Source organism: Mus caroli, chromosome 7 (assembly GCF_900094665.2).
Source record: "Mus caroli chromosome 7, CAROLI_EIJ_v1.1, whole genome shotgun sequence".
In the NCBI taxonomy this organism is placed as follows: Eukaryota; Metazoa; Chordata; class Mammalia; order Rodentia; family Muridae; genus Mus; species Mus caroli.
The window spans coordinates 143429499-143453344 of NC_034576.1; the positions used below are offsets into that span (position 1 = coordinate 143429499).

Sequence of the window (23846 nt, forward strand, 5' to 3'; positions counted from 1 at the left end):
CCGGGGCCGCGCCCATTCATCGCGGCGGATGGGGAGTCGGACTGTACCAACTGCATGGAGGTGAGACCCACAGCCTGGTCTAGTGCACTGGTGAGAGCTCGGACAGCACACGCCCAGCAAAACACTGCTCTCCTCTGACAGTACTTGTGATGGGCTAGTCGGTGTTCTGAGAGGAAGGGGACGCGCTAACGTCTCGGCCGCGAGTTCCTCCCCGTTTTGGCCTTAGTAGTTTCCACCAACGGGCAGGGCGGAAAGTTCCGGAAGAGTATGGGTGCACTTCCGGGTCGCGGAGCGCGCGGCGTCGGCGGCGGCGGCTGACCGGCCTACTTGCGGTCGTGTTCGGACAGAGGCGGGATCGTCTAGGAGCGTCCGGGAGGCGCGAGGTTCCCGGGTACGTGCGGTAGCCGCTCCGGCCCGGTGTCCCTGTCGCGTCCGGCCGCGCGGGCCACCTATGGTAGCCGTGCGCTTTGTCTGTGGCCTTCCGGGCCGGCTAGGCCTACGTCGCGCTGGCCGTGGGTCGGTCCGGAGGACGAGAGGGTGGCTGAGGCCTTGAGCCGAGCCCCGGAACGTCCGGCTGGGACCGGGAGGCCCATGGGCGTGGTGCCGGCCACCTGTCTGGTCGTGCGGGAACCTGGACTGGTGCATAAGAAAGGTGTGACCCCTAGCTACCTGGTTTTCTGTCCTGATGGCCCTCGCCCTGGCCAGCACCATCTGAACTTGCCCAAATTGTGCTTGATGTCGCGATTATCATTTTCCTTAGTTCGAGGAGCCCTCCCAGCATTCTCGAGTAGGCATCACTGTCGGAGCTTTAAAGCCATAGTTCAGAGAGGTGAAGTCACTTGTCAGTGTTACATCGCTGCAGAGTGGCAGAGCCAACATTGCTTTCAAACCTATGTCTTCCTGTCTTGTGTTTGAACCCCGGGTTGCTCCATCGTGTCTTGAAAGGAGTGGTCTGCAACAGAAAACAGTAAGGTGTCTGGCGACTGTCATCTTGGCCAGTGGTTGGAATCAAGGTTGGAGTTTGAGATTGAGTTGCAGCTTGGCGGCATTCCTCCTTTCTCCCCATAGACCACTCCATACTCATTCCTCTGGGAAGAATGCTGAGTGAAAAGGGCAACCTGTGGCGTCACTCAGCACGGAGAGAAGCCAAGACTTGTGTGAGTGAGGTTCACAGAGTTAGTTATAGCTCCTCTTTTTCTGAAAACTGGGACCAAACTGGGACCATGACCGAGGTCCCCGTCATGAATGGGCCAAAGCTCTGTGTCTATCTCAGTCTGCTTTTTCTAATATCAGAGACGGTGTGTTTCAGCAGGAGTCTGTGGCCAGGGCTCCTTTCCAACAAATTCACTGAGCACCAGGTAGCAGTAAGATAGTTTATCACAACTTTTTTCCCTTTACTGTTCCCAGGCAGGAGCAACATGTGACAATTGACATTCCTTAAGTTATGCCCTCTGTGTTTAGAGACCATCAGCTCTTCGCCTGACCTTTGACCTCTTGGAGGAGGGTTTCGTCCTTCCCTGTGGCTTTGAGCTGATGGATAGCCTGTGTGTTCTTGAGGCTGATGGACCTGTAGGCTCTCGGATCTGGGGCCCCTGATCTTGAGCTCTACCTTTCAGCTTTCTTATGCTGTTTTGTTTTGTTTTTCTCTGACTGTGGACATTAGGTTTGGTGGGAAGTATAGGGTACCACAGGATAGGCTAGTGAGTAAAAATGAATGAATTTTCTGTGAAAGGGGCTTCCTCTGGAAGTAATTGGGAAAGTTAAGTGGCACAGAGGAGTCAAGACCACATATATGAATAGGTTCTTATTTGGGGAACCAGAGCTTGGTACAGAAGAAAGGTCATATCTAGTGACATTTATGATCCCTCTTTCTCTTTTGTTTTTTGTTTTGTTTGTTTGTTTGTTTGTTTCTGAGACAGGGTTTCTCAGTGTGACCCTGGCTGTCCTGGAACTCACTCTGTAGAACAGGCTGGCCCCAAACTTAGAATCCGGCTGCCTCTGCCTCCCAAGTACTAGGATTAAAGGTGTGTGCCACAACTCCCTGGCTCTCTCTCTCTTTTGTTTTTGAGGCAGGGTTTCTCTGTGTAGTCCTGGCTATCCTGGAACTTGCTCTGTAGACCAGACTGGCCTCAAAGTCAAAGACAGGAAGTCTTTTAAACATTGTTCTTACAGGCTTGCAAAGGAGGACTAGCAGGTGTTCCAGCTGACAAAGTCAGGAGAGGGACAGCCCAGCATCTTCTGCCTTTCAGCCTGGGCCACAAGAATGCCATAGTCCCCAGGAACTTCATCTGAGGTTTATAATCTGATGGTGGCCAGCTGAGCAGAGGCCAGTGGGCCAGTATTGGCCAAGAGTGACATGCCCACTTAGTGACAGGCAAATGGGCGACTCACCACTGGAGTGATGACCGGCTCTCAGGTGAAAAGTGCTGCTCTGTTTGAGCTCATATGTCTGTTTGGTTCATTGCTGTATTAGGACTCTTCAGGAATGCGTGGGTGAGAACATTGCAGTCCTCAGGCATGAAGGTCCTGCTTTGCATTTGGTTCTGGAAACTGTCACTGTCTCTTATGAAGATATATTTTATGTTTTTATTTGCACATGGCTCTATGACTAGGGTACTGTGTGTTGTGTCTCACAGCTCAAATTCTACATGTCATGTATGACAGTGCTTAGGTCACCAGGGAGGTTCCCTATTGGGAATGGCACCTTTCAGAGTAGGGCTCTGTAGCCAGGGAAGGTTGGAGTTATTTGGTTCTGGTCTCTTTCAGAGGTGAACTCCAATGTGCAGCCATGGATGACGACAACTTGGATGAGCTTGTGGCGCGCAGCCCTGGGCCAGATGGACCCCCAGGAGTTGGCTCCTCAGAAGTGGCCAGTGATGCTGGTAAGCACCCCACTGCCCCACCCCACTGCTGGCAGGGTGTCTGCGAAGGAATAGCACTTGGTGCTTTCTCCAGGTTACTAAGGTCTTCTTGGGAGCTTAAATGTCAGCTTTCACTTTTAACCTTAAAAACATTGTTATAGAAGTACAGTACATTCAGTCTTTTTGTTTGCTTTTTTTGTTTTGTCTTGTGTTTAAGATGGTGTGGTTCAGACTGTTCTTGAACCCTTGACTCATGTGATCAGCCCAGTTCAGCCTCCCAAAGTGCCGGTAGCTAAGACTACAATCACATGTCATTGTGTTCCATCTTTTTGTGAGGAGGGAGGATTAGGGATGGAACCTAAAGCTTGGTGCATGCTTAGTAAGACGCTGCTGTTGGGCTCTAGTTTTTGGAACAAGGTCTTGCTGTGTAGAGTAGGATGGCTTCTAACTGCGGTCCTCCCTACTAACCCTCCAGATGGGAGTACGTGGTTTTCATTGATTTGTTTTGGTTTTAACTGGGCTCCTGTGGCCCAGAGGCCTGCTGAGGACGGTCCTGAGCATCTGACCCTGTGCCTCCACCTCTCAAACCAACACGGTGGTTGCACCGCTGTGCCAAGCACTGGGTGGTGCTGGGTGGTACACCCAGGGCTTGATCATGCTAGGCATGCACACTACTAGCTGAGCTGTATTTCAAGCTACCTTGTCTTATTTTTAATGCTAGCAACATAAATACAGAGTAAGATGACTTGTGGCTCCCCATTTTATATCTCTCTAGCTAGCCCCTAACCCCCACCCCACCCCCATCCCCCGACCCCAACCAGGGTAGCCTGGTTTTGAAGACCTGTATATTCCCAGAGCAGCTTTGGCTCCCTGCTTTGACACTGCCCTTTGGGGCCTGTGCTTTCACCTTGTGATCTAGAAGAAAGCAGCAATGGCCAAAGTGGAGACTCTGAAGATGATACAGGCAGTGAGCAGGATGATGGCACAGATGGGGAGGAAACAGAGGGGCTGTCTGAAGAGGAAGACCCAGAGGATAGATCTGGTAAGATTATAGCCATTTGAGCCAGTTGCCTTGAATCTTAGTGTGTTACCTGTCACAGGAACAACAACTGACTTCTGCTGGAGTTTTTAATTTTTAAAGTTAAGTTTAGTGATAGAATTCTGTGGGTATCTCTTCTGGGAAAATGTCTAAGGACATTGAGCAACATAAGCCATGGGAGAATGTAGGGAGACTGGAGCTCTGAGAGGATGAGCACGGAGCTCTTGGTAGCCTCTTCATTTTATGAGGGCCTACTGCTAGTATCATCCAGGTGCAAAACAGCCTAGCAGGCACTGAGGGGCCTGGCGCCTGGACCTCTTCTAGGACAAAGGGTATTTAGTCCTATCTCGCAGCTCTTTCTTTACTTATTCAAAAAGCTCATTCTGTGGTATTATTTCAAAAGGCCTGGCTTCTGAGCACTAGAGAAAGTTTATAACTTGAAACTCATGCAGAGAATAATGCTTGAATGACACACTTACACTCTGGAAAACATTCATGGCTGCCCTGGCCTATGGGCAGTCTGTGAGGGCTCTATGTGGTTGACATGGCCCCACCCACTATGGCTACCTTTCTCACCTGTCTTAGGGTGTCTGTTGATGTGATATAACATGACCGACCACAAGCAACTTGGGGAGGAAAGAGTTGATTTCCTCTTCCTACTCATGGTCCATCATTTAAGGTACAAAGGTCAGGAGCTCAAGGCAGGAAGTGATGCAAAGGCCATGGAGGAGTGTTGCTTACTGCCTTGCTCCTTAGATTTGTTCAGTCTACTTTCTTTTTTTTTTTTAAGATTTATTTATTTATTATATGTAAGTACACTGTAGCTGTTCTCAGATACTCCAGAAGAAGGCATCAGATTTCATTACGAATGGTTGTGAGCCACCATGTGGTTGCTGGGATTTGAACTCGGGACCTTCAGAAGAGTGGTCTGCGCTCTTAACCACTGAGCCATCTCGACAGCCCCCAGCCTACTTTTTTTTTTTTTTTTTTTTTTTTTTTTTTTTTTTTTTTTTTTGTTTTTGTTGATTTTTTTCGAGATAGGATTTCTCTGTGTAGCCCTGGCTGTCCTGGGCTACTCTGTAGACCAGGCTGGCCTCGAACTCAGAAATCCTCCTGCCTCTGCCTCCTGAGTGCTGGGGTTAAAGGCGTGCGCCACCATGCCCAGCCCCAGTCTACTTTCTTAACAGCCCCCGAGACAACCATCCCAGGGTGGCACAGTTAAGAAAATGTTTTACAGGCTTAGCCACGAAACTATCTGGTGGGAGCATTTTCTCAGTTGAGGTTCTCTCTTCCCAAATGAATCTAGCTTATGTTAAATTGACCTAAAATTAGCCAGCATACAAACAAAGGGCTCAGTTGGACTGAGTTCAGGTTTCCTTCTGGTGGCAGGCTCAATGCACCTCCTTTTTCTAAATTTCATTATAGCCTTTGGCTGTCAATGAGAGTGTTCTAGAGAGGTAACCCTTGTAATCCGGACAGTACTCATCATAAAGGAGTAGAACTGACTGTGAGTTAAGTAGCCTTGTATTGATACTGATTGTCCAGCTTTCCAAAGCTAGTTAGCCTTGAATTCACTCCATAGTCAAACCTTACATTCCTGGCAATCTAGGCTGGAGAGCTGGCTCAGAGTTTGAGAACACTGCTCTTTCAGAGGTCCTGAGTTCAGTTCCCACAACCACATGGTGGCTCATAACCATCTATAATGAGATCTAGTGCTCTCTTCTGGCTTGTAGGCATACATACAGGCAGAATGCTGTATATAAAATAAATAAATAAATCTTTAAGAAAAACATTCCTGGCAATCTCCCTGCCTCAGCCTCCCAAACTACTAGAATCAAAGCATGTTACCACCATGCCTGGCCAGGCATTTTTCTTTTCATTCTGAGCGTGGACTAGGGAATGAGTCTGTCCTGGATTAATGGTACAGACATTGGCTCTTTTGCCTGTTTCCAGCATTGAAGTAGGCTTGTCCTATTCTTACCAGAGTTGAACAGTTGCTGATGCTGGGGCCGAGGGTGTCAGGCACTATTGGGTAGCTCTGGCATCCCTTCCTGAAGTTTGGAGAATTGCAATGGCCAGAAACTGATTGTGAACCAGATTGAAGGTGAGACCCATTCAGCCAGGATTCTTGGTATTCCAGAGCTTGCTATCTAATGGTACAGACCAGCTGAGGTGCAGCAACCAGAGATAGATGCTCAGAGTGTGTATGTGACATTGGGGTTAGTGGTAGACTTTAACAGCTGGGAGGAAGTAAGGAGCTTTTAGACACATCTAAGCCACAGCCTAATGAACAGGAGCTAGCCATATACTTGTAGGAGCTGGGCTGGGGGCAGAGAATTAGTGAGGAGGAGATGATGTAGAAATTCAAAGCCTACGGTGAACTTTGTGAAGGGGTAAGCCTGAGTCTGCACCTCGTGCAAGTGTCTTTTCCTTTCCTTCCTTTGCTTTTCCTTTTTTAAAAAGATTTATTTTTTGGGCTGGAGATGGCTCAGCAGTTAAGAGCTCTTCCAGAGGTCCTGAGTTCAATTCCCAGCAACCACGTGGTGGCTCACAACCATCTGTAATGGGGTCCGATGCCCCTTAAGGTGTGTTTGAAGAGAACAACAGTGTATTCACATACGTTAAATAAATAAGTAAGTAAGTAAGTAAGTAAGTAGGGCGGGGTGGAGGAAGATGAACAAGGCAGTTTGTAGAATTTATTTGAGGCTTCAGTTCAGAGGAGTCTGTGACCATCAAGGTAGGGAGCAGGGCAGTAGGCAGGCCTGTCACTGGAGCAGTAGCTAAGAGCACACATCTGTAAATATAGCTACGAGGCAGAGATACTGGGTAATGGTCTTTTGAAACTTCAAAATTCTTTCCCAATGACATACATCTTCCAGTGAGGCTACACGACCTAATCCTTCCCAAACAATTTTACCAACTGGGGAACAATATTCAAATACAAGAGCTATTCTTTCATCCACAGCATATTTTTTTTTTTTTTTTTTTTTTTTTTTTTGAGACAGGGTTTCTCTGTAGCCCTGGCTGTCCTGTCACTTTGTAGACCAGGCCACTTTGTAGACCAGGCTGGCCTTGAACTCAGAGATCCACCTGCCTCTGCCTCCCGAGTGCTGGGATCAAAGGCGTGCACCACCACGCCCGGCCATCCACAGCATATTTTAAGGGCATTATTTGGCAAGCCAAATGAGAGTCCAGTGAGGGAAACTGCTCAGGTCCTGAGCTATTTGTACTCATTTTTTTCTCTACCTTCAAGTCAATTGGGGCTGTTCTCAGCATCCAGTGCTCTGCTCTGTATGCACTATGGGAATCAGGCAAAACAAGGTGGCCAGGTCCTTACCTTCAGATTGCAGGGGGAGAAGCAGATCCATCTGGCTTCTCTTTGATTCTGCTGCCATGAGCCTTTACTCACAGGGGAAGCTAAAGTTATTTGTCATTCCGCTATGAATGCCATGCTCTTTCAAAATTTTCTGAGTATCTCTTTCATCAATTTTTCTCTGTGGTATAGCAAATGACCACAACTCAGGAGCTTGGAATAGTATGTTTATTTGTGTGTTTTTATGGATCACCTGGGCCTCTTTCTTTATTTTTTGTTGTTGTTTTGCTTTGTTTCTTGTTTTTTTTGAGACAGGATTTCTCTGTGTAGCCCTGAACTCACTTTGTAGACCAAACTGTCTTTGAACTCAGAGAAATAAGCCTGCTTCTTCCTCTCGAGGGCTGGGATCAAAGACATGTGCTGCTACCACCCAGCTTCAGCTGAGTAGGTCTCTTATTCAGGTATCACCAGGTGGGTGGCCTTACAGTGTTAGACAGGCTATGTTTCCCTTCTGAGCTTCAATCTTCTTCCAAGCCCTCTCTGTCGGCTGGCAGATTCCTCGTGGTCTGAAAGAATGAAGCTCCATTTTTCTAGCCGGTTGTTAACAGACCTTTCCTAGCTACTGTGTTATCCCCTCTTTTGGGAGTGCATGTTAGCTGTTTGTGTCCTTCTATGCCAGCAAGAGCAGCCTCTGCTTCGGAAGTGCTCACCTGTGTAGAGGCAGAAGGATTGAGGAGTTCAGGGTCATCTTCATCCACATAGCCAGCTTGGGCGACCTGAGACTTTGTGTCAAAAGAAATGAACAATAGGAGCTGGCAAGATTGCTAAGTAAATGAGGGTGTTTGCCACCAAGCCTGGCAGCTTGAGCTCAATTCCTAAAATTCACATGGTAAGAGAGAAACAATTTCCATAACTTATCCTCGTTCTGCCCAGTAAATAACAAATGTTTTTTTGTTTGTTTCTTTGTTTGGTTTGGTTTTAAAAAATATTAAAAAGCGCTCATGCGGTAGGATTGATCAGTGAGGGTTAGTTCCACTCTGTGGGTTGGTAGCAGGACTCTGGAGAAGGGCAGTCTAGCACCTTTGTTAGTCCTACTTACAAAGAACCAAAAACTGAGCCCCAGTGAGGACCTGCTTTTCTGTTTTTCTTCTTTTCTTTCTTTTTTTTTTTCTTTTGGTTTTTCGAGACAGGGTTTCTCTGTGTATCCCAGGCTGTCCTGGAACTCACTCTGTAGACCAGGCTGGCCTCGAGGATCTGCTTTTCTGATCCCTGTGATAGATGTTTATTAGTTCATAGGGGTTTGTTTGCAAACTGCAGTGTTTGCTAAATGCATCCTCATATTTTCCTCCTGACCCGGCCTCTGCTTGATAATGCTGAAATCGACTGGACCTTTTATAGTCACTAATCCAGTGAGGAATCTTCTGTCTGTGTTCCACAAGGAAGGAAGAGAGATGCCCAAGAAGGAGGTCTGATCTAGTAGCAGATTCTTTGTTGTCACTCGGTTGAAAGAGTTGTGCAGCTATGCAGGGGTTGTTGTCCTAAGGGGCAGTCTTAGAGGCGTAGTCATTATTTTGTTGAGTGTTTCCTCTATGCCTCTAGAGCTGAAAACTGAACCTAGGGCTTTCTCTATCATGGAGCTAAATCCCCAACCCTTGGTGGTTTAGTCATTAGCCCCATCTTCTCTGAAGCCTGTGGTAGCTCTTGACACCTAACTTCTTGGATGGTCTTTTCCTCAGAGGCTCAGGTGTGAGGAGCTAGTGTAACCACTTAGCCAAATATCTCTGTCCCCTTAGCTCAGGGCAGCTCTGGACAGAGAGCCTTCAGGTAAGGAGCTGGCTCCTCAGAGTGGGGAACTGAGGGAGACTTGGCTCAGGAGGATCTGGGTTCTGGCTGAGGCTCTGCTTAAGGGTAGTCCCTGGGCATGCACTTGTTTCTGTATTCACTAACAATATAATATTTCCATTTATTCAAGGTTCTGAAGACTCAGAAGATGGAGTAGAAATGGCAACGGCAGCAGTAGAGACTCAAGGGAAGCTTGAAGCTAGCAGTGCACCCAATTCTGATGATGATGCAGAGAGCTGCCCCATTTGTCTCAATGCATTTAGAGACCAGGCTGTGGGCACCCCAGAGACCTGTGCCCATTATTTCTGCCTGGATTGCATCATCGAATGGTCCAGGGTGAGTTGGCTTTTCAGTGGGCTACTCCTACCCCTTATGACTAGGCTGCCTTCTCTGCAGCAAAACTGAACACAGGGCTGAGTGCTGCCTGGGTCCTCAGCACTGTGGGGAAGGAATGCTTACTGTGGGGGCTGTTTCTGGGTGAGAAAGGATGACTGGCTTTTCTGAGGGTCAGGACACAAACTCTTCGGCAACCTCACATAGTAAGTGTAAAGCAGCCTCTGTAGGTATTGGAGTGGTGCAAGTGTGCTTGCTCAGTTCTGATGGCAAGTCATGAAGAGACAAGCTGTTATCATGCTGCCTACCTTGCAGGGAACTTTAAGGAGACTTGCCTGGGCCTTCACCCACTGGCAAAGACTTTTATATGTGTACAGGTATGTGGTGTGTGCCTGTCTTTACATGTAGAGGCTAAAGGATGTCAGGTATCCTGCTCTGTCGCTTTCTGCATTATTCCTTTGAGTCAGGATCTTTTACTGAAGCTGCAGCATAATAGGCAGCTAGTAAACCCAAGAAATTCTCTCATTCTTCATGGCATTAGCATTAAGAGATGAAGGTATAATCTTGCCCAGATTTTTATGTGGATGTTGAGATATGAGCTTGGGTCCTTGTGTTTGCATAACAAATTTTCTTATCTGTTGAGCCATCCCCATGCTTTAAAAAAAAAAAAAAGTCAAAATAAGAGTTCTTATTGCCTGCTTCTCTCTGTCCCCAACGATCCTGGCATGTGGTGAAAGAGTGCAGTAAGGGTTATAGGGGTTGTGCCTCTGACATTCCCTTCCTTCTCCCCGAGTAGCTTACACGTGTCTCTGTAGTTTACTCTTTTTTTTGTTTTTTTTTTTTTTTTCGAGACAGGGTTTCTCTGTGTAGCCTTGGCTGTCCTGGAACTCTCTCTGTAGACCAGGCTGGCCTCGAACTCAGAAATCCGCCTGCCTCTGCCTCCCGAGTGCTGGGATTAAAGGTGTGCGCCACCACGCCCGGCTGTAGTTTACTCTTAAATGGTATGGAGATGGCAAATGCCTTTCCTGCGTCTACAATTCTTCCAGGTTAGCTTATTGTGGTGTTGTGTCAAACTTCTTTGTTCTTTTGTGAGTCTGGCCGATTAGATTCAGATTAAGTTATTTCATTCTTTAAGTTAAACGGCAAGAGGTTGGATGTGGTGGCGCACGCCTTTATCCCAGCACTTGGGAGGCAGAGGCAGGCGGATTTCTGAGTTCGAGGCCAGCCTGGTCTACAGAGTGAGTTCCAGGACAGCCAGGGCTACACAGAGAAACCCTGTCTCAGAAAACAAGACAAAACAACAAAACAAACAAAAAAGAGGTTGGATGTGATGACACATGCCTGTAATTCCAGCATTTAGAAGGGAAAGACTGGTGAATCTGAGTTCAAGACCAGTCTGGTCTATATAACAAGTTCCAGGCCAGCCAGGGCTACATAATTAGAACCTATCTCAGTTAATTAGTTGAAGAGCAAGACATTCTGTTTACTGTAAATATGATGTTTATTGGTAAGGGAAAGCATTTGAAAATGAGCTTATTAGTAAAAAATCTTACAAGTGATCAGATGTTGAATTTCATGAGGTAGCTAGATACTGGGTTAATAAAGGTGAAAAATCTAGACTTAAAAAATGACTCAGGGAGATGGACGGTGGTAACACACACCTTTAGTCCCAGTACTTGGGAGGCAGAAGCAGGCGGATATCTGAGTTTGAGCCAGCGTGGTCTACAGAGCCAGTTCCAGGATAGCCAGAACTATACAGAGAAACCTCTTCAGAAAACCAAGGATGGGTGCTGGAGAGATGGCTCAGCGGTTAAGAGCACTCACTGCTCTTCCGAAGGTCCTGAGTTCAAATCCCAGCAACCACATTGTGGCTCACAACCATTTGTAATGAGATCTGATGCCCTCTTCTGGGGTGTCTGAAGACAGCTACAGTGTACTTACATATAATAAATAAATCTTTTAAAAATAAAACAAAAAACAAAACAAAGATGGTTAGATGTATAAATGAATAACAATCAATCAGGGGCACTGGAGAGATAGCTCAGCAGTTAAGAGCACTGGCTGATCTTTCAGAGAACCTGAGTTCAGTTCCCAGTACCCACATGGCTGCTCATAACTGTCTGTAACTCCAGCTCCAGGGATCTGACACTTGTCACACAGATAGATATGTAGGTAAAACACCAGTGTACATAAAATTAAATCATAAAAATTTAAAAAATAAAATCAGGGTCATGGGGATGGCTCATCAGTAAAGGATCTTGTATCAAGCATGACAACCTAAGTGTGTTCCCTAGCAGCCACATGAAAGGAGAGCTCTACCTTCCACAAGCTGTCCTCTGCTCTTAGCTCTGAGAGTCAGTCATTTGGGCTGGTCAGCAGGGGAAGCACTTAAAAGCCAAGCTTGAAGACTTGAGTTCCATCCAGGACCTCATGGTGGTATGCAGAGAGAAGAGAGTCGAACACATTGTTTTCTGGTTTCTTTACATGGGCTATGGCACACATATTCTTCCCCGCCAGTCTGGACTATAGACTGACACCCTGTCTCAAACACTTTCACCAAAAAGAGAGGGAGAGAGAGGAAAAGTAATATTGAATCAGAGAAACAAGGGAACATATAGTGCCTTTATTCTCACATAACTGTAGTGGCAGAACATAAAAGAGGTGGCAGAACTGGGTGGCCCTCAGTTTATACATTTATCAGAATTTAATGGAGTACACAGCTAAAGATGGAATGTTTTATTGTATACAGTATATTTCAGGAAAGGCAACTTGAGCTGAAAAAAATCTTTGTAGCATGCATCTGATTAGCCTACACACTGAAAAGAAATGCTGAAAAGATACTAGAGATGCTCAAGGTCTCTGAGCAGTTCACAGAGGTCTAAGAGAAGATCTGGGACAGCAACAAACAGGCTGAGATGCCGTCTACCTGGTCTTTCCCTTCCCTCCTCTCCTTTGCCTTCTCACTAACACCTGTATGGGAGCATGCATCCAGCTTGTTGACCTTGCTCCCTCAGTAGCATGGTGACTTCAAGTTTTGTTCACCCAGTTCTAGCATCTTAGCATAGGCCCTTAGCCCCAAGACCAAGGCTGTCGATACAGATTTCAGTGTAAAAGGAATCATTATTTTTGGTTTTTCAGGACAGGGTTTCTGTGTATCCCTGGCTGTCCTGGAACTCTCTCTGTAGACTTGGCTGGCCTCAAACTCAAAGAGATCCACTTGCCTCTGCCTCCTGCTACATGTCTTTCAAGGGCTTTGTGCACTACCACTGCCTGGCTAATAAAAATAACTGTTTAATTTGTTTTTTTCAGATATACTCTATAGATCAGGCCAGCCTCAAATTCACAATCCTCCTGTCTCAGCTTCCCAAATGCTGGGATAATGGGCAGGTGCTACCACATTCAGTTTAAGATTGTTAAGTAAATCCTTTATTTTGAAGACAGTCATGATAAGTGATTATAATAAGTAATTGATGAATAATGAAGGGGATTATGCCGGATTCTGATCCAATCTTTATTTCTTACAGAATGCCAACTCCTGTCCTGTTGATCGAACAGTATTTAAATGTATTTGTATTCGTGCCCAGTTTAATGGTAAAATCTTAAAGAAGGTAAGTGTAGATGCTGTCTATCCCTGCTTGTATTCTTATAGGAAGGATCATAATGCTAAATGGTGACTTGCTTTTCTCCTAAGTGGTTGTCAGTTCAATTAGGCATAAAAGAAGTGACTCAGGCATCCTTTTTCGCCTTGAGCAAAGCCTAGGGCTAGGACTGTCATGTTTTCTGGGACATAGAGTACTGAGTCATGGAGATGTTTCTGTTCCTCACCCCTTACTACAGAGCTTCTCTCGGGCCAGCCTCCTTATGAACTGCAGTCTTGGCATGTGGGAGGTTGCAGTGGGGGGACAAAGGGCCATGTGAACTGAAGTTTGGAAAGTACTGTTGGGGCTGCAAGGAAAGGTGGTTTTGCTTATTATTTATTGTCCCCTCCTTTTCTCCCTTCCCTGAACCCCTTTCTCTTTCTATCTTTTCCTTCTTTTTTCACTCCCTTCTTTTTTTTCTCTTGTCTTTTCTATCTGTCCCTCCCTTCCACCTCCTTTCTTTTTTTCTTCCTTTCAATGGATTAAATTCCAGGCCTTGTGCATGCCAGGCAAGCTACACAACCAAAGGCTACAAATTGTTTGAGAGAAAGTCTTACTATGTAGACCAGGCTGGCCTTGAACTCACAGAGATAGATCCAGCTGCCTCGCTTCCAGAATGCAGGAATTAAAGTGCGACCGCTACCCACGTAGCCCTTGTGTTTTTTGAGACAGATTTTTACTGGGCATCAAAAGATTGGCCTTGCCGCGGTTGTGTACACCTTTAATCTCAGTACTGGTGGGAAATAGAGGTGGGCTTATCTCTCTGAGTTTGAGCATAACCAAGAAAACATAGTAAAATCTTAAAAACAGCAGCCTGATTAAAGGGGTGGTAGACACCATCAATCCCAGCGTTTGGGAGGCAGAGACATAGGCAGATCAAGTCCAGCCCAGTCTATAGAGTTCCAAGACAGGCTACACACAGAGAAACTCTTGTCTTAAAAAACTGAAAACAAAACAAAACAAAACAGTTAATTAAATAAACAGATAAATAAATAAATAAATAAATAGATAACACCAATAAAACAACAGAAGGAATTTCAGTTCTTCATCTTCTGATCCTTTTGCTGGTGGTTGAGCCTAGGACCCGTGGCTGGGCTGGCACTCTGCCCGGTGAGCTCCATAGCAGGAGTGTTTTTGAGCTTTTTCTGTAGAGCTCTATGGCTTCTGCTTTAAAGTTATCATGTGCTCGCCCCACCCGTGTCTGGCATTCACAGCACTGGTGAATCTGTACTATGAAGTGTTCCTTGTATCACAGGCTCATGTTTGTTGCTTATTTGTTTGGTTTTCTTAGAGACAGGGTCTCTGGGTAGCCCTGGCTGTTCTGAACTGATAATAGACCAGGCTGGCTTCAAACTCACAGAGATCCACCTGTCTCTGTCTCCCAAGTGCTGTGATTAAAAGCCTGCACCACCTCTCCTGGCCTCTGGCACAGTTCTTGCTTTTACTTTTCTTCTAGTTACTTGTCACTCAGTGAAGATAACAAGGTCACCATATGTCTTAGGGTTTCTGTTGCTGAAATGAAGCACTATGATCAGAAAGCAAGTTGGGAGCAAAAGGTTTATTTGGCTTACACTCACATGCTCTTCATTACTGAAGGAAGTCAGGACAAGAACTGAAACAGGGAGATGATGGCAGGCACAGCTTTGAGGCTGTGGAGGGATGCTTGCCCTTATGGCTTGCTCAGCCTGCCTGTCTGCCTGCCTGCCTGCCTGCCTGCCTGCCTTCCTTCCTCCCTTCCTCCCTTCCTCCCTTCCTCCCTTCCTCCCTTCCTTCCTTCCTTCCTTCCTTCCTTCCTTCCTTCCTTCCTTCCTTCCTTTGGTTTTTTGTTTGTTTGTTTTTGTTTTGTTTTTTAGAGATAGGGTTTCTCAGTCCTGGCTGTCTGGAAACTCAGATTTGTACATCAGGCTGGCTTCAAACTCGCAGATATCTGCCTGTCTCTGCCTCCAGAGTACTGGGACTAAACACATGTGCTACCATGCCCAGCCTTCAGTCTGCTTATAGAATCCAAGACCACCAGCAGAGAGATGATACCACCCACAAAGGGTGGTATACCATCCCCCATAATTTCTTAAGAAAGTGCCTTACAGTTGGATCTTTTGTTTTGTTTTGTTTTTTGAGACAGGGTTTTTCTGTGTAGCCCTGGCTGTCCTGGATCTCACTTTATAGACCAGGCTAGCCTCGAACTCAGAAATCTGCCTGCCTCTGCCTCCTGAGTGCTGGGATTAAAAGCATGCGCCACCCCGCCCGGCATGCCCGGCTTTCAGTTGGATCTTAGGGTGTCATTTTCTCAGTCTTTCAGATGACTCTAGCTTGTGTCAAGTTGACATAAGACTAGTCAGCACATCATATATTTGTTTATTCAGGTTGTGGGTCCATAGAGCCTATCTTAGGGTTCTGTTAGTTGTGATAACATCAAAACCAAAAGTAACTTGGAGCAAAAAGAGTTTATTTTGCTTACACTTTTCTAATCACAGTTCAGCATCAAAGGAAGTCAGGGCAGTGACCTGGAGATAGGAGCTGATGCAGAAGTCATAGAGGAGTGCTGCTTTTTGGCTTGCTCCCTGTGGCTTTCTCAGCCTGCTTCTAGCATCTCAGGATCATCAGCCCAAAGGTGACATTATCCACAGTGACCTGGCTAGAACATGCCACCCTGCTTACCCATAGGCCAGTCTGAGAGGGGTATTTTCTCAACTGAGATTTCCTCTTCTAAAATGACGCTAACTTATGTCCCAGTTGACATTTTAGCCATCACACGTCCCAAGTAGATCTTAGGTCAGTAGGTTTACTTTAGATTAGATACATGTCCTATGAATTGACCACTCAGAGTTTGAGGGTATGCTCACTGACCAGTGTTTCTGTCTTCAGATTCCAGTAGAAAACACGAGAGCGTGTGAGGCTGAGGAGGAAGACCCGACTTTTTGTGAGGTGTGTGGTAGGAGTGATCGTGAGGACCGGCTCCTACTGTGTGACGGCTGCGATGCTGGGTAAGGGTACTGGTGCCGTGCAGGCTGTTAAGTTTGTCATGCTCAGGACTGAATTGTGGAGTGGGTCCCTGTGAGTCATAGACAGTGACACTGATACCTCTCCTGGCTCCTGTGTCTATACTTCCTGATGCTGCTCAAAGGCCGTCAGTATATCAAGGCCAAAGAAAAAAGGCAGGAGAGTGGACTCAACTTCGGAGAGAGGACAGGCCAGCTGAGGGGTTGCTTTTGGGACGGCATCATCTTGGCTGCCTGGATCTTTTTATCATTGTTATTATTGTTTCTATGTGTGTGGTCTATATGTGGGTATGTACATGTGAATAGAGGTGTTTGTGGAAGCCTGAGACTTTGGATCACCCTGGAGCTGGAATTACAGATGGGTATAAGCTGCCTGAAGTGGAAGCCTTGTGACCTGCAAGAGCAATGCGGTTTTAACTGTGAACCATCTCTCTGGCTCTCTCTTTTGCCTTCTGATGTACTTGAAGTCACTTTATGCTTGTGACCCTGTCTTCTGGGACACTGCTTGTGTTCTTTGCTCACTGTTTGTTCTCTAAGATGGAACTGGCCTCCCTAGCCTCTTGCTTGGTCTTTGGCTATTGATTAGAAAGTTTTTTCTGCTATAAAATTGTGGCCAGTTACAGAAATATTCTTCTTCAGATGGAGAGGCTGGTAAATCTGGAATGTTTCCTAGGGCAGAAAATAGCAGTGTGTACAAGAGGCTTTGTACTGTTCGGGCTGGAAGCGAGGAGCAGTTTTCTGCATTTGCCCTCGCTCGCTCTCCTGTGGTTGTCGCTGGGGTTCTTCTGGATTGCCAGTTGTGCCAGCTCCCCTGGCTGGAATTTGGTATACAGTTTGTACCCAGGAGCTGACTTTCATCATCTCAAGGCACAAGGGTCGCCTGGGCCCTCATGCCTGTAGAAATTCAGTTGGTACAGTGACTACCAGCTTGTCTTGCAGGCTCTGGCAGATCTACCTGCCTGCTCCTGCCCTTGCTCCAACACTTGGACCTAGCTGCCCTTGGTGCTGATACTCTGTAGGCTTGGAATCCCTCATTCTGAAAATTTGTTTGAATCCATGTTTTGCCACATTGTCTCTACCTTCGAGTTCTACAAGCATCCAGGTCCTCCTCTCTTAATTTGTTGATTGATTTATTTTGAGACAGGGTTTGACTGCATAGTCCTGCCTGGCCTGGAATTGGCTAGGCAGACCAGGTTGGCCTGCTTCTGCCTCCTGAGTGAGTGCTAGAATTAAAGGCATCTACAACCTTGACTGGCTTGTTTGTGAGGTGCGGATCCTCTCTGTTGCCTGTGTTAGCTTCTAACTACTAGACTCAAGCAAGCATCCTGCCCCCGCTTCTGAATGCTGAGATTACAAGTGTGCACCCCACACCTAGCTCTGTTAACTCTGTTTTGTTTGACATAGGGACCTTGGTTTCTTCAAACATGTAGCAGTTCTCTATTGCAGGAACTATGGGGGTCGACTTCTAAGCCTGCATCCGTGTGTTAATGCTGTAAATCAGGGTTTTATTTCTAGTGGTAACTGACCAGGATTTTCTGAGGATTTCTCTTACCTTCCTGAAGTTTTGTTTTGTTTTAATCAAGAATTACACTCATAAATTCATATTGATATATGTATTTCACTTAACAGATGCAACAGTATAAGCATTAAAATCATGATAGATCTAAGATATTAAACTAACATGTATTAGTGGTTCTTGTACTTCTAAGCACCTAAATACTGTTGACTTTTACATTTTTCTATATCTTCATGATTGTCTTTCAACTCTCAAGTCTAAAACTTCTCATTCATTTTGAAATGGAATCAGAAGGCTTTCTATATTCCAGGACAGCCAGGGCTACACAGAGAAACCCTGCCTCGAAAAAAAAAAAAAGAAGGCTTTCTAAGATCGTTGGGGGAGGGGGACAGCGCATGTTGCACACATTGATATTTTGTGAAATAAGTACAGGTTGTCTTTGAGTTTTAAGGAGTTACGACTGAACTCTAAAGGTCCATGTTCCCAGGGAGACGAGAGAGCATGAGAGAAGATGGGATTTACTTGAGTCTCTATGGCTTTTCAAGTTTTGTTCTGGTGTATGATGTAACATGGACCACTTAGCATATGATGTCCCAGTAAGGGCCACCCACCTGACTGTAGAGGATTTTCAGTCCCTGCCACTGACATAATACTTTATAACCACCCAAAGCTCCCAGGCACTCGTGTGACACACACTCATGCACACATTCATATACTTTGTTTTGTGGGATTTTTTTGTTGTTGTGGATTTTTTGATTTGTTTTGTGGGTTTTTTTGGTTTTGTTTTATTTTTTATTTTTGTTTTTTTGAGACAGGGTTTTATGTAGCCTTGGTTGCCCTGGAACTAGCTCTGTAGAGCAGTCTGGCCTTAAACTCACAGAGTTAGTTCTACCTGCCTTCCAAGTTCTGGAATTAAAGGTGCATGCTTGCCTGGCTCCGGGCTCATAATACAAATTTTTTTTTTTTAAGAACAAGAGAAAGGTAGAAAAGGTCAGCACAGGCAGCACAGCTCTCCCCAAAGTTTATTCCTGTGAAGCTTGATGGGAAGATTTTAAAAATAAGACCCGAGACAGAGCATAGTAGCTTACACCTTTAATCCCAACACTATGAGTTCAACGCCAGTATATCCTACATAGTGAGTTCCAGGCTAGCCAAGGTACATAGTGAGACCCTGACTCAAAACAAAACAAAGGATATGGAGAAAGAAAAGCCTAGAATAAGCTAGGGACTGACTGGGTGCAGGGCTTCTTGGGATGGCCTCTTCAGGTACCTCTCGCTCATCTCTTTGACACTCTCCATGCCCTGTCCTTGGTGGTCTTGAAGGAGACTTATGGCATGGTATGATTGAAGCATGGCCATTGGACTGAAATGTGATTGGACAGGATAATAAGATGATCTCTTTGCCAGCATGGGACAAGACTTTTGCTAGGCAAGTGTTCTTTCCCCAGCCCCTTAGAACACTCTCTGTGTTCTAAGGGTTACTTAGTCATCTACTGTCAGATACAGTGGGTCAAAAAGGATATTAGAATTTCTGTGGCCCACCTTGGGTGGGGATTAGAGGCAGGACTGTTGTTTAGCCTGAGTACCCCATAACATTGGAAGTGAGAAACCATTGGCAGGACACATTGCAAACTAGACTATTTAAAATAGTCTTTGCATGTGGTTTCTTGTGAGACTTGAAGTCCAAGGCTAAGACTGGCACTGAACTGTTGTTCCCATAGGTACCACATGGAATGTTTGGACCCTCCTCTCCAGGAGGTGCCTGTGGATGAATGGTTCTGCCCAGAGTGTACGGTCCCTGGTGTTGATCCCACACATGGTAATGTGCTGTCCTTTCCTGCAGAGCACTTGGGTTTTTCCTATTGTCAGTTTTAGAGAAGGACCTTGTAGAAAATCTAGACTTGTTATGTGGGAAGAACTTTCATCAGGGAGAGGGCTTTCTTTGAATTCCTTGGTAGGAGCTGGAGGAGTTTAACCTTTGGAGGCCACGAAAGGTTGTCAGCTTGGGGTTTCAGTTCTTAAGGCTAACTGGGAAAAGCTTGTGATATGTGATAGTGTACATGACCCAGCAGCCCACGGCTCTCTTCCAAGATGCAGCTCCTGTGAGCGATGAGGAGGTCTCCTTGCTACTGGCTGATGTAGTACCTACTACAAGCAGGCTTCGGCCTCGAGTAGGCAGGACCCGGGCCATCGCTAGGACACGGCAGAGTGAGAGAGTGAGGGCAACCGTGAACCGGAACCGGATCTCCTCTGCCAGAAGGGTCCAGGTAAGTGGCCGGCTCTCAACAGGGTGGTCTCTGGGCTTGGCAGCTGAATTGAAGAGATACCACTGGCAGTAAAGGGCCCTAGCATTGTCATATGGCAGGCCTAGCATGCATGTAGTTAATCTGCCGGAGCGTAGGTGAGTCTGTTGAAGGTGCTGTGTTTCACCTATGTGCCAGCAGGACCAGTGGGATTGCCTTCTCTAACACTTGGATGGAGGGGATAATGATTTGGGAAATATGCTCTAGTGTGAAAAAGGCCACACTGGCTCTTCACCCCTTCCAGGCTCAAGAGATTTATCTTCCTCATGCCTGGCTCCTGGCACTCAGATGACCATGGCCCCTGTTCTGGGTACTGAGGGAGCTTAAAGTCATATTCCCGTGGTCAATATAGTGGCATCATGGTTCAAGTTCCAAATAGGTTGATGGACTGGGAACTATCTTCTGTCGTATGCCCGTCTATGTAACCTCCAGTTTTGCACTTGAGTCTCAGCTCATGCTTGCCATCTCTCTTTGACTTTGTGCCTTGGATGCAGGATAGTGTTGGGGGCTGCTATTTCTCACTCACTCCTTTGTTTTCTATCTGCTGGCTCATTCCCTATTCTCTGCTAGGCCCTCATCATCACGTGCCTGCCTCACCTGGGGATCTGCTCCTGGCTCCCACCTGCCCACTTCCTTTCAGCTTGGACCTCCTTTGCTCCTTGATAGCAGCTGAGCCCTCTAGTCCATCCTTGCCCTGATCTTCCCTTCTAGAACTCTGCAAGGAACAACTCTCCTTGTGATCATGCTATCCACTGTTGGTTGGGAGGTAGTTCCAGTCTTAAACTAGTCTAGCTTCTCTGGTCAGTTTGCGCCATATTCAGGGATCTGAAAGGGAGTCTGCACTGACGGGATCTACTCACATGGCCCAGCTCAGTGTTCCATCCATGGAAAGGGTGGTCACCCACTGAGTGGTGCTGTCCCTTGTATGCAGCATGTGCCAAGGTACCTCATGTCTTCTCTGCTGGATGAAACTATTGAGGCTGTCGCCACTGGGCTGAGCACTGCTGTATACCAGCGTCCCTTGACACCTCATGTCCCTGCAAAACGGAAAAGGAAAGCAGGTAAGCTGACATAATGGGCTTGCCTCCCACCATCAGCATTGTTCTGGAGTCCAGATATGTGGTCATTTCTGATTATTCCTGCAGCTTTTTCAGCCAGAATAGTACACCTTTCACATTTGTGGGTTCAAGCTCATTTAAACCTAGTTAGAGACTTATCAGGGAGAAAGAAACACATCTGGACTGTTTGGTACAGATGTGTTGTCATTCCCTGTGCTGTTGATTTGCCTGCTGCATTTCCTAAGTGTATAAATATCTGGAGCTAGTGTAAACTATAGCAAATACTGTTGACACATTATAGAAGGGGCCTAGAACCCTGAGACCATCTCTGCATCCTGATCTTAGTGACCCAACCTTCTCCTTCAGATCAGTGTTTGCTGTGCCTAGTAGATGCAACTCTGTGGATTTAGGGATTCCTCTTTGCCCAGGTGGGTCATAATTAATCTGTAGCCTCTTAAAAATATACCTTATTGGGCTGGCAAAATGGCTTATCAGATAAAGGTGCTTGCCACCAAGCTTGATAACCCAAGTAGGATCCCCAGAATCCACAGATAGAACTAGCTGTATGAGTTGTTCTTGATAGGCTGTATATGTGGAGCACGTTCCCCCCCCCCCCCAAACACACAATTTTAATTTACTTTATTGACTTCTGTGCACAGTAAAGTGGGTGCATCCACTTTAAATGCATAATTACAGGTTTGACATCCAGCACTCAACGGTGTGATTTTTCATCATTATCAGTCTGGATTCCCACAAGATCCAGTGGAATTCTCTACCACATTTGCTACCACAGAGGGGTGTTTTGTTTTGTTTTGTTTTTTTTCCGAGACAGGGTTTCTCTGTATAGCCCTGGCTGTCCTGGAAATCACTCTGTAGACTAGGCTGGCCTCCAACTCAGAAATCCACCTGCCTCCGCCTCACAAGTGCTGGGATTAAAGGTATACGTCACCACTGCCCAGCTCAGCTTGCTTTCTTATAGAACCCAAGACTACCAGCCCAGGGATGGATGGCACCACCCACAGTGGGCCCTCCCCACTTGATCACTAATTGAGAAAATGCCTTACAGCTGGATCTCATGGAGGCCTTTTTTCAACTGAAGCTCCTTTCTCAATTTGACACACAAAACCAGTCAGTGCACCTGTCTACATACTTAGACCTTGTTTCAAACCTAAAAACAAAACTAAACAAACTGAGTAAAACTACAGAAAAATAATTGATTCACCATCCCTGGTCCTTAGCTTAGGAACTAATGACAATAGATGGCTTCTGGGGGAAGGAAAATCAGTTTTCTTTAAAGGCGTGGCCTCTAGGAGATCAACTGCTCCAGTGCATGGCCCTCTATCTATGCAGCACAAATTAGATGTGGTGGTTTATTTAAAACAAGAAGAAGAAATCATGAAGTTGGGAGGGGGGTGGGTGATGAGGATTGCATCTGGGAGGAGTGGGTGTTAATTTTATCAAAATATTGTATGCATGTATGAAATTATCAACAAATAAATACATTTAAAAAGAATAAAGCTGCTGGAAACCACAGTCATGCAGTTCAGTTCATTTTGTAAGCACATGGGTTTGTTTTGTTTTGTTTTTTTTTCTTGGCAATATGGAGGAAGGAGGAGATTAGATCATCAGCTTGATCTTATGTTTAACTTAGAAAAAGTGTTAAATTTTCCAACTCAAGCACTATCCCGTGTGTACTCTGCATTCTCAGCAGCACTCGTGGCAGTCTGGTTTCAGTTTCTTTTTCTTTTTTGGTTTTTTTTTTTTTTTTTTTTTTTTTTATGTATTTTTTATGTGTAGCCCTGGCTGTCCTGGGACTCACTTTGTAGACCAGGCTGGCCTCGAACTCAGAAATCCACCTGCCCCTGCCTCTGCTGGGACTAAAGGCATGCGCCACCACACCCAGCATGTTTCAGTTTCTGCTCACCAGAGGCTACGTATTTATGTGTAAGGAGCCTTAAGGTGATGTAAAGCTCTTAGGTATAGGTGCTGAGGCCATGCACATGCTAGGGTTGTAGTAGGTTGGTGTGGTGTGTGTGTCTGTAGAATCCTCTCTAGGAAGCCCTTCTTTCCACTAAAATCGGAGTTTAGAAGCCAGAGCTGAGATTTGTGTTCTGAGCCAGCAATTGGTCATTGTCTAGGTCATGGACATAGCCCTGCTAAGGTCTCACGCCTGCAGCTGAGGTGTAAGGTCAGGCTCTCACTTCTTACATTGTGCATCTGTATTTCCTGTTCTTTGCTCATAACCTGCTCTCAGTGCCGGCTGTTACCAGCTCATCTGCTTCACCAGTTGTGTGCAGTGTTGCTATCATCGTTTGATCAGAGGTTGGAGTCTGCTACAACCCATGAAGGACATATAGTCAGGCACGCCACAGCTCCTTACTTAAAGACTTTTATTTTGTATGTATGAGTGTTTTACCTGCCTGTATGTTTGTGTACATGTGAGCTTAGTGCCGCCGACAGAGGCCAGCAGGTGATGACACAGACAGAACTCGAGTTGCAGGCAGTTGTGAGCCCTATGTGGATTCTGGGACCCTAACATGGGTCTTCTGCCAGAGCAGCCAGGGCTTTTTAGCCCTGAGCCATCTCTCCAGCTCCAGTTTTAGTTTGTTTCTGTGTACTTGTTTCCTTCTCCCCTCCCTTTTCCTTCTTCCTCCCCCTCCCCTTTTTAATTATTTAATTTATGTACACCTGTGTTTTGCTTGCATGTGTGAGGGAGTCAGATCTCCTGGAACAGAAGTTATAGACAGTTCTGAGCTTCCATGTGGGGACTGGGAATTGAATCTGGGACCTCTGGAAGAGCAGCCAGTGCTCTTAACTTCTGAGCGAGCCATGTATAAAAACTGATTTTCAGCCGGGCGTGGTGGCGCATGCCTTTAATCCCAGCACTTGGGAGGCAGAGGCAGGCAGATTTCTGAGTTCGAGGCCAGCCTGGTCTACAAAGTGA

At 46.1% G+C, this 23846-nt stretch overlaps 1 protein-coding gene across 8 annotated transcripts in view; it reads left to right on the forward strand.

Moving 5' to 3' along the window:
- Positions 1 to 291: 291 nt before the first annotated feature.
- Phrf1 (PHD and ring finger domains 1) overlaps positions 292 to 23846 on the forward strand; it is a 34165-nt gene continuing 10610 nt past the window's right edge. For 5 of the 8 annotated variants that reach the window (XM_021167740.2, XM_029479458.1, XM_021167742.2 and 2 more), the window contains exons 1-9: positions 292 to 391; positions 2767 to 2882; positions 3781 to 3903; positions 9186 to 9391; positions 12913 to 12996; positions 15892 to 16010; positions 19263 to 19360; positions 19633 to 19808; positions 20776 to 20905. In XM_021167740.2, the coding sequence (XP_021023399.1) occupies positions 2789 to 2882; positions 3781 to 3903; positions 9186 to 9391; positions 12913 to 12996; positions 15892 to 16010; positions 19263 to 19360; positions 19633 to 19808; positions 20776 to 20905 (1030 nt within the window). In that variant the 5' untranslated portion in view covers positions 292 to 391; positions 2767 to 2788. The remainder of the gene's footprint in view (positions 392 to 2766; positions 2883 to 3780; positions 3904 to 9185; positions 9392 to 12912; positions 12997 to 15891; positions 16011 to 19262; positions 19361 to 19632; positions 19809 to 20775; positions 20906 to 23846) is intronic. The other 3 variants (XM_021167741.2, XM_021167745.2, XM_021167744.2) reach the window with 2 other exon arrangements.